The sequence below is a fragment of the Antedon mediterranea genome, chromosome 9 (assembly GCF_964355755.1).
Source record: "Antedon mediterranea chromosome 9, ecAntMedi1.1, whole genome shotgun sequence".
NCBI lineage: Eukaryota > Metazoa > Echinodermata > Crinoidea > Comatulida > Antedonidae > Antedon > Antedon mediterranea.
The window spans coordinates 9,800,643-9,811,294 of NC_092678.1; the positions used below are offsets into that span (position 1 = coordinate 9,800,643).

The 10,652-nt window shown below is 36.2% G+C and overlaps 2 protein-coding genes across 2 annotated transcripts; both read right to left on the reverse strand.

Annotated features, from left to right (window-relative positions):
• Positions 1 to 6,149: 6,149 nt before the first annotated feature.
• LOC140058155 (uncharacterized) lies at positions 6,150 to 7,094 on the reverse strand. Its single transcript, XM_072103713.1, has one exon. It carries the CDS (start codon positions 7,092 to 7,094, stop codon positions 6,150 to 6,152), a length of 945 nt encoding a protein of 314 aa, XP_071959814.1.
• Positions 7,095 to 7,302: 208 nt separating this feature from the next.
• On the reverse strand, positions 7,303 to 9,279 carry LOC140058156 (uncharacterized). The gene has a single exon (XM_072103714.1). The coding sequence runs from the start codon at positions 9,277 to 9,279 to the stop codon at positions 7,303 to 7,305; it is 1,977 nt and encodes a 658-aa protein (XP_071959815.1).
• Between the last annotated feature and the right edge of the window lie 1,373 nt (positions 9,280 to 10,652).

The following is a 10,652-nucleotide window of genomic DNA, read 5'->3' on the forward strand; positions in this document are numbered from 1 at the left end:
ACCAAGTTTCATAGAAATGCTCAAAATGGTCTAAAACGTTTTTAAAACGATATTAAGCTATTTTGTGCTCTTTGATGTTTTTGTGTAACCAAGTTTCATCGAAATGAACAAAATGGTCTAAAACGTCTCCAAATGCGATTTGAAGCTTTTCTAAGCACTTTGGTGTTTTTATGTTAACAAGTTTTTTCGAAAATCACAAAATGGTCTAAAACGTCTCAAAATGCGATTGAAGGTATTCTGTGCACTTTGGTGTTTTTGTGTGAAAAGTTTTAACGAAATGCTCAAAATGGTCTAAAACGGTTCTAATGTGATTTTAAGCACTTTGATGTTTTTGTATAACCAAGTTTCATCGAAATGCTCAAAATGGTCTAAAACGTTTTTAAAACGATATTAAGCTATTTTGTGCTCTTTGATGTTTTTGTGTAACCAAGTTTCATCGAAATGAACAAAATGGTCTAAAACGTCTCCAAATGCGATTTGAAGCTTTTCTAAGCACTTTGGTGTTTTTATGTTAACAAGTTTTTTCGAAAATCACAAAATGGTCTAAAACGTCTCAAAATGCGATTGAAGGTATTCTGAGCACTTTGGTGTTTTTGTGTGAAAAGTTTTAACGAAATGCTCAAAATGGTCTAAAACGGTTCTAATGTGATTTTAAGCACTTTGATGTTTTTGTATAACCAAGTTTCATCGAAATGCTCAAAATGGTCTAAAACGTTTTTAAAACGATATTAAGCTATTTTGTGCTCTTTGATGTTTTTGTGTAACCAAGTTTTTTCGAAAATCACAAAATGGTCTAAAACGTCTCCAAATGCGATTTGAAGCTTTTCTAAGCACTTTGGTGTTTTTATGTTAACAAGTTTTTTCGAAAATCACAAAATGGTCTAAAACGTCTCAAAATGCGATTTGAAGGTATTCTGAGCACTTTGGTGTTTTTGTGTGAAAAGTTTTAACGAAATGCTCAAAATGGTCTAAAACGGTTTCTAATGTGATTTTAACCACTTTGATGTTTTTGTGTAACCAAGTTCTTTTCGAAAATCACAAAATGGTCTAAAACTTCTCCAAATGCGATTTGAAGCTCTTCTGTACACTTTGATGTTTTGTGTGAAAAATTTTTGTCGAAATGCTCAAAATGGTCTAAAACGTTTTTAAATACGATATTAAGCTGTTTTGTGCACTTTGATGATTTTTGTGAAAAGTTTTAACGAAATGCTCAAAATAGTCTAAAACGGTTTCTAATGTGATTTTAAGCACTTTGATGTTTTTGTGTAACCAAGTTTTTTCGGAAATCACAAAATGGTCTAAAACGTCTCCAAATGCGATTTGAAGCTTTTCTAAGCACTTTGGTGTTTTTATGTTAACAAGTTTTTTCGAAAATCACAAAATGGTCTAAAACGTCTTAAAATGCGATTTGAAGGTATTCTGAGCACTTTGGTGTTTTTGTGTGAAAAGTTTTAACGAAATGCTCAAAATGGTCTTAAACGGTTTCTAATGTGATTTTAACCACTTTGATGTTTTTTTGTAACCAAGTTTTTTCGAAAATCACAAAATGGTCTAAAACGTCTCCAAATGCGATTTGAAGCTTTTCTAAGCACTTTGGTGTTTTTATGTTAACAAGTTTTTTCGAAAATCACAAAATGGTCTAAAACATTTCCCAATGCGATTTGAAGCTATTCTGTACACTTTGATGTTTTGTGTGAAAAAAGTTTTGTCGAAATGCTCAAAATGGTCTAAAACGTTTTAAAAACGATATTAAGCTATTTTGTGCTCTTTGATGTTTTTGTGTAACCAAGTTTTATCGAAATGAACAAAATGGTCTAAAACGTCTCCAAATGCGATTTGAAGCTTTTCCAAGCACTTTGCTGTTTTTATGTTAACAAGTTTTTTCGAAAATCACAAAATGGTCTAAAACGTCTCAAAATGCGATTTGAAGGTATTCTGAGCACTTTGGTGTTTTTGTGTGAAAAGTTTTAATGAAATGCTCAAAATTGTCTAAAACGGTTTCTAATGTGATTTTAAGCACTTTGATGTTTTTGTAAACCCAAGTTTCAACGAAATGCACAAAATGGTCTAAAACGTCTCCAAATGCGATTTGAAGCTTTTCCAAGCACTTTGCTGTTTTTATGTTAACAAGCTTTTTCGAAAATCACAAAATGGTCTAAAACGTCTCCAAATGCGATTTGAAGATATTCTGAGCACTTTGGTGTTTTTATGTTAAAAAGTTTTTTCGAAAATCACAAAATGGTCTAAAACGTCTCCAAATGCGATTTGAAGCTCTTCTGTACACTTTGATGTTTTGTGTGAAAAAGTTTTGTCAAAATGCTCAAAATGGTCTAAAACGTTTTTAAAACGATATTAAGCTATTTTGTGCTCTTTGATGTTTTTGTATAACCAAGTTTTTTCGAAAATCACAAAATGGTCTAAAACGTCTCCAAATGCGATTTGAAGATATTCTGAGCACTTTGGTGTTTTTATGTTAAAAAGTTTTTTCGAAAATCACAAAATGGTCTAAAACGTCTCCAAATGCGATTTGAAGATATTCTGAGCACTTTTGTGTTTTTATGTTAAAAAGTTTTTTCGAAAATCACAAAATGGTCTAAAACGTCTCCAAATACGATTTGAAGCTATTCTGTACACTTTGATGTTTTGTGTGAAAAAGTTTTGTCGAAATGCTCAAAATGGTTTAAAACGTTTTTAAAACGATATTAAGCTATTTTGTGCTCTTTGATGTTTTTGTGTAACCAAGTTTCATCGAAATGAACAAAATGGTCTAAAACGTCTCCAAATGCGATTTGAAGCTTTTCCAACCACTTTGCTGTTTTTTATGTTAACAAGTTTTTTCGAAAATCACAAAATGGTCTAAAACGTCTCAAAATGCGATTTGAAGGTATTCTGAGCACTTTGGTGTTTTTGTGTGAAAAGTTTTAACGAAATGCTCAAAATGGTCTAAAACGGTTCTAATGTGATTTTAAGCACTTTGATGTTTTTGTATAACCAAGTTTCATCGAAATGCACAAAATGGTCTAAAACGTCTCCAAATGCGATTTAAAGCTATTCTAGACACTTTGATGTTTTGTGTGAAAAAGTTTTCTCGAAATCCTCAAAATGGTCTAAAACGTTTTCCAATACCATATTAAGCTATTTTGTGCAATTTGATGTTTTTGTGTAACCAAGTTTTTTGAAATGCGATTTGAAGATATTCTGAGCACTTTGGTGTTTTTATGTTAAAAACTTTTTTCGAAAATCACAAAATGGTCTAAAACGTCTCCAAATGCGATTTGAAGATATTCTGAGCACTTTGGTGTTTTTATGTTAAAAAGTGTTTTCGAAAATCACAAAATGGTCTAAAACGTCTCCAAATGCGATTTGAAGCTATTCTGTACACTTTGATGTTTTGTGTGAAAAAGTTTTGTCGAAATGCTCAAAATGGTCTAAAACGTTTTTAAAACGATATTAAGCTATTTTGTGCTCTTTGATGTTTTTGTGTAACCAAGTTTTTTCGAAAATTACAAAATGGTCTAAAACGTCTCCAAATGCGATTTGAAGCTCTTCTGTACACTTTGATGTTTTGTGTGAAAAAGTTTTGTCGAAATGCTCAAAATGGTCTAAAACGTTTTTAAAACGATATTAAGCTATTTTGTGCTCTTTGATGTTTTTGTGTAACCAAGTTTCATCGAAATGAACAAAATGGTCTAAAACGTCTCCAAATGCGATTTGAAGCTTTTCCAAGCACTTTGCTGTTTTTATGTTAACAAGTTTTTTCGAAAATCACAAAATGGTCTAAAACGTCTCAAAATGCGATTTCAAGGTATTCTGAGCACTTTGGTGTTTTTGTGTGAAAAGTCTTAACGAAATGCTCAAAATGGTCTAAAACGGTTTCTAATGTGATTTTAAGCACTTTGATGTTTTTGTATAACCAAGTTTCATCGAAATGCACAAAATGGTCTAAGACGTCTCCAAATGCGATTTGAAGCTTTTCTAAGCACTATGCTGTTTTTATGTTAACAAGTTTTTTCGAAAATCACAAAATGGTCTAAAACGTCTCCAAATGCGATTTGAAGATATTCTGAGCACTTTGGTGTTTTTATGTTAAAAAGTTTTTTCGAAAATCACAAAATGGTCTAAAACGTCTCCAAATGCGATTTGAAGCTCTTCTGTACACTTTGATGTTTTGTGTGAAAAAGTTTTGTCAAAATGCTCAAAATGGTCTAAAACGTTTTTAAAACGATATTAAGCTATTTTGTGCTCTTTGATGTTTTTGTATAACCAAGTTTTTTCGAAAATCACAAAATGGTCTAAAACGTCTCCAAATGCGATTTGAAGCTTTTCCAAGCACTTTGCTGTTTTTATGTTAACAAGTTTTTTCGAAAATCACAAAATGGTCTAAAACGTCTCCAAATGCGATTTGAAGCTATTCTGTACACTTTGATGTTTTGTGTGAAAAAGTTTTGTCGAAATGCTCAAAATGGTCTAAAACGTTTTTAAAACGATATTAAGCTATTTTGTGCTCTTTGATGTTTTTGTGTAACCAAGTTTCATCGAAATGAACAAAATGGTCTAAAGCGTCTCCAAATGCGATTTGAAGCTTTTCCAAGCACTTTGGTGTTTTTATGTTAACAAGTTTTTTCGCAAATCACAAAATGGTCTAAAACGTCTCCAAATGCGATTTGAAGATATTCTGAGCACATTGGTGTTTTTATGTTAAAAAGTTTTTTCGAAAATCACAAAATGGTCTAAAACGTTTCCAAATGCGATTTGAAGCTCTTCTGTACACTTTGATGTTTTGTGTGAAAAAGTTTTGTCGAAATGCTCAAAATGGTCTAAAACGTTTTTAAATACGATATTAAGCTGTTTTGTGCACTTTGATGATTTGTGTGAAAAGTTTTAACGAAATGCTCAAAATGGTCAAAAACGGTTTCTAATGTGATTTTAAGCACTTTGATGTTTTTGTGTAACCAAGTTTTTTCGAAAATCACAAAATGGTCTAAAACGTCTCCAAATGCGATTTGAAGCTTTTCTAAACACTTTGGTGTTTTTATGTTAACAAGTTTTTTCGAAAATCACAAAATGGTCTAAAACGTCTCCAAATGCGATTTGAAGCTATTCTGTACACTTTGATGTTTTGTGTGAAAAAGTTTTGTCGAAATGCTCCAAATGGTCTAAAACGTTTTTAAAACGATATTAAGCTATTTTGTGCTTGTTAACAGGTGTACAGGATAAGTCAGGCAGATAACAACAATCACGATCCTCAGTAAAATCTGTCAAAGTATCTTTATTCTTTTCTCTTTCTTTCTTTAATTTGAGTATGGTCGAGGATTGAGAGGTTTCTAAACAATGATAAAAACAATAACAAACGTAATTAGCCTAAACTGAGGAATCGAGCTGATCCCTGTTGTCATGGCAACCGTAACTAGCTGAACAGCGTGTGCTCCATGCACCGAGTGGTGGCTAGTCTAAATTGACCAACGTCAACTATATAGGCCTACTATAATACAATATTATGATCGCTGACGGTAGCTTATGCTACTCAGCCTATAAACGTTAACAATATAAAGATTTAACAAACAATAATATGTCGACATAACGCCATCAACAAGTTATATAATGAGATCATTCTCAATTTCAATACTGAAGAACAGAGAGACGACAAGCCGTCGCCATGATGAACCGCTAGTCGTTAATTAAAGTGAAATTAACACAGGCCTAGTGATCAATATTACAATCAGAAAAAACGTACCGAAACTTCTGAACCTTCCTAGTACACTTGAAATCTTCCTTTATCTATTAACAATATTATCTTAAAGTATATGTCTAGTTTCCCTATGAAACTATACTTTAAACTACACTTTGGATGTTTAGTTCCCCTATAGAACTACGAAACCATCTTTAGCACATGGTTTTTTTGCCATCATCCTCCGATCATGTCGAAGGTTATCGCTAGAGGGCTAATCTAAAATAATTATCTAGCGCCCTCATCTATATGTATCTTATGAACTTTACACCGGCCCTCCTAATGCGAATAACATAAAATGAGCATTAGCAAACTGCAAAAACAATTAGTAATCTTAATAATTAGTCTCGTTTAAAAATTTGTATCATCGTTAACTAAATAGCGTAAGATTTACTTGTTAACTATATTATGACATAAATAATTATGGAGAATCTGCTTCTAACAACACCACCAACTTAGTAATTGGTCTCTTCAGTTCAGATGTGCTTGTCTTGAGCTTCACTGCTCTAACATAACCTTTGTCATCAGGGTATACCTCCACCACTCTGCCCATTGGCCATTGTCCTCTTGGTGAGTTTTTGTCGCATATCAACACAATTTCTCCTACATTCACATTTTTTCTCTGGTGAAACCATCTCTGTCGTTCCTGAAGTGTTACCAAATATTCCTTGGACCAACGTCTCCAGAAGAGATTTGTTAAATACTGAATTTGTCTCCATCCCTTTACTAGTTCCTTTCTTTCAAACACGCCTGGTTCCATGGATGTTTGCTTGTTTCCCACAAGAAAGTGGTTAGGTGTTAACGGATCTTTATCTAATGGACTGTCTGATATAATCGTCAACGGTCTGCTATTGACAATTCCTTCAACTTCACAAAATACTGTTGGAAGTCCTTCGTCATCTAGCTCCATTGGTTGCTCCTTCAGAACACTATATAAGACCTTCCGAACAGAACGAATCATTCTCTCCCATGTGCCACCGTAGTGTGAAGCGGAAGGCGGATTAAATTTCCAGTCTATATTGTGTCGAAGCATATTACTTTGGATTTCCCTTGGGTCGAGCTCCTTAATTGCCTTTTTCAGCTCATTCTTGGCACCAATGAGGTTTGTTCCATTGTCTGACATTATCATGCGTATTGGGCCTCTCCTTGCGGTAAAACGTCGAAGAGCATTGAGGCAACTAGTGGTCGTCAATGAGTAAGATACTTCCAAGTGAATTGCTCTAGTTTTCAAACAGGTAAATATTACTCCATATCTCTTATGTATAGTTCTTCCCCTTTTTATATCGAAGGGTCCAAAGTAATCCATTCCAGTATGTGAGAATGGGTTTTCACCAACAGTTACTCTACAACTCGGCAGGTCGGCCATTTTCTGGTTTTCCGCTCTTCTGTGGTACCTTCTACATAGTACGCATTTGCTGATTAATTTCCTGGTAGCAGAGACCACTTGAGGTATCCAGTATTTTTTCCTCAGGTGCGTTATGATTTGGTTTCTGCCACAATGGCCAAGATTTCTGTGCATCTCTCGTATTATTAACTGAGAAACATGAGAGTTCTTAGGCAGGATCATTTGGTGTTTAGGCGAACCCAACTCTGCTCTTCTCAAGCGACCTCCTACCTTTAGAACGCCATTTTCCAAAAAATGGATCAAGTTTTACTAATGGACTTGATTTCTTGATTTGATTACTAATCTCTTCTATGTAACTCCTTCTTTGAACATTTCTTACGAGAGACACTTCAGCTGCTTCTAGTTCGGATACCGTCAGATATGTTCTGTCTACATCCTTCTTGCGAAGAACCTGTTTTAACTTTATCATCCAGGCGGTGGCTCTACGTAGGCGACTCCAAGATGAATAGTGTTTCGCCAAGGTTTCTAATGTATCAGCATGAGGCAAGACTGGGCATGCAACCTTCTTGACTTCAGGATCATCTATCTTCAAATTATGGCTACCTTGAATTTGTTGAGGCCACTGGTTTGTTTCCTGCCAGAGGAATTCCGGCCCTCGTAACCACATTTTCTCATTTTCGATTTTTCCTAGTTTCAGTCCTCTTGAGGCGATGTCAGCAGGGTTATCTTTAGTACCAACATGTCTCCATTGACTCGTAGTAGATCCTTCTTGTATGACATTTAGTCGATTAGCAACAAAGGTACTGAATCTTGTACTCACATTGTTAATATAGTTGATCACCAACATGCTATCAGTCCAGAAAAGGATATCGTCAAAGTTGTAATCTATTTCAGATTGGATTAAGCTTGCACTCTTAACCGCCAATGTCGCTGCTGTAAGCTCAAGTCGTGGTATTGTCATTCGCTTGAGTGGTGAAACTCTTGAACGGCTATACAGATTGTTGCAGGTAATGGCTCCATCTACTACACATCGTACATAGGCGACTATTCCGTAGCCCCTTTCACTAGCGTCTGCGAACATATGGAGTTGACATGGTCTCTTTGCACAATTCAAGTTAACGCATCTTGGTATCTTGATGTTAGAAATAAGTTTTAATTCTTCCAACCAGGTCTGCCAGCGTTGTTTTATTTCCCCGTCAATGGGTTCATCCCAGCCTTTGTTATCTCGCATTACTCCTTGAAGTAATATCTTCGCCGGTAGGATAACTGGTGCTATTAAGCCCATTGGGTCAAAAACAGAACTTATTGTAGATAAGATTCCTCTCCTTGTGACAGGTTGCTCTCTGGTTGGAGCTTCGAAATATAAATAATCTTCTTCTGGATGCCATTTAATGCCTAATGCTCTTTCACATGGTATGGTTTCTTCATGTAGATTAATTGACTGAAGTTCCTTTGACCGTTCAGATTCTGGTATAGTGTTTATTACTTTCTTTGAATTGCTGGTCCATTTTGTCAAACGAAATCCTCCATCTTGGCATAGTATTCTCAGCTGCTTAATAAGTTCCACTCCTGTCTCCGGATTCTCAACACTCTTTAACAGATCATCTACGTAGAAGTTACGTAACAATGTTTTCTTGGTGTTTTCTTGGATTTCTGAAATAGAGCAGTCGGCTGCTGTCTGTTGTAGTGCCTTATTTGCACATGAGGGTGACGAGGTTGATCCGAATAGGTGCACGGTCATTCTATATTCTACGGGAGTAGCATAAATGTTTCCATTTGGGAACCATAGAAATCTGAGGAAGTTTCTATCACTTTCCGGTACTTTGACTTGGTGGAACATCTTTTCCACATCGGCAATTATGGCAACTTCTTCTTCCCTGAAACGGAGTAGCACCCCCAATAGGTTGCTAGTCAGGTTTGGTCCGGGTAACAAAACATCATTAAGAGCTACTCCCTGATATCTTGCTCCACAGTCGAAAACCACTCTTAATTTCCCAGGTTTCTGGGGATTGTAAACGCCATGGTGAGGGATATACCATTTGTGTCCATCTTGTATAATTTCGTCAGGTGATACTATCTCTGCATATCCCTTGGTTAGCAATTCATCCATGTAGTTGATGTACTCCATTGCATATGGTTTATCTGCCTTCAGACGACGACATAATGACTCTAGTCGTTTGACTGCTTGTAGTCTGTTGTCAGGCATGACCACTTCATTGCGTCTAAAGGGAAGGCTAATTATAAAGTGATTGTCGGGTCCCTTCACTATGCTTTCGTTTACTTTCCTGAGGAATAATTTATCTTCAACAGAATGGTTTTGTGTAATTCCAAACCACTTTCTGGGAAGTCAATCTCGGTGCTCCTTTTTACTAACTTCTCCAACGTGTCGTAAGTAGACTTTTCTACATTTCTTCCAACGAAGTTTGCTGGGTATGGGTGACTACTTTCGTGGTTACCAATCAAGTTCCAAACGATCCACCCCAGGTTAGTTCTGGTTGCATGGGGAGCGTCGATAGGTCCTGTTTTTACTTCCAGAGGTGTATAAGCACTTGCTACACCCATGCCTATCAGTAGACCCACTTCTTTACCTTTATCTATCTGGGGTATTTTTACGCCTTGTAAATGTGGCCACTTGTCGATGTCCGATTGTTTAGGAAAGTGTGCCTTCTGAATAGGTAAGTTGCTCTTAGTATATGCAGTGTGTATAACAGTTTCCATATTTCTGTTGTCTAGGGAAGTTACCTTTAGTCCCTTTACCGCCTTTGTTGTTAATCGGTACGTAGACCCCATCGTGTCAATGGTGATACATTCATTCCTTCCACCAACGCCAAGTTGTTTTACGAGTGCCTCTGAGCAAAACGAAATGGTGCTCCCTGGATCTAGAAAGGCGTATGTTTCTACTTGGTGTGAGCATCCAACGCTTACGCGAACTGGGATCACTGCCAAGGCACATTCTCCTTGATTTATCTTGGCACACGCAGCTTGCAGTTGGTTAGGCTGCTTATCGTTATTCTTGTTTTTCGTTTCAGTGTTGACAACTGGGTCTTGGTGGAGCGTGGTTGGGTGCCTCCTCTTACATTTGGTGCACGTGTGGCGACTGTTGCAATGTTTAGCCAAGTGACCAGTAGTTAAGCAGCCGTAGCATAATCTATGTTCTTTAATGTAGGTTAGTTTCTCTGGTCTTTGCAGGTTGTCGAATTTCCTGCATTCTTCTATTCCGTGTGCGCCTTTACTGCAGTAAAGACAGTCTCTTTGTACTTCCACTGCAGCATAAGCTCCTTTTGGTCTATGTGGTGGTTTGCGCTGAGATACCTTTTCGTCTTTAATGTTCCCAAACGTAGGATTACTAAGAATCCTGGACTGTTTTTCTACGAATAGTACAAAGTCGTCAAATTGTACCATTCTGGTTTCTTGAATAAGGTCTGTTTTGGTCCTCCATTTGTCTCTCATGCGGTAAGGCAGTTTCAAAGTGAGGGTCTGTATGCTACTTGTATGATTTAATTCTTGTAAATGATCGAGACTGGACATGGAGTTCTTACATTCGATAAGTAGTAATGAGTATCTGGACAAAGAATCTTT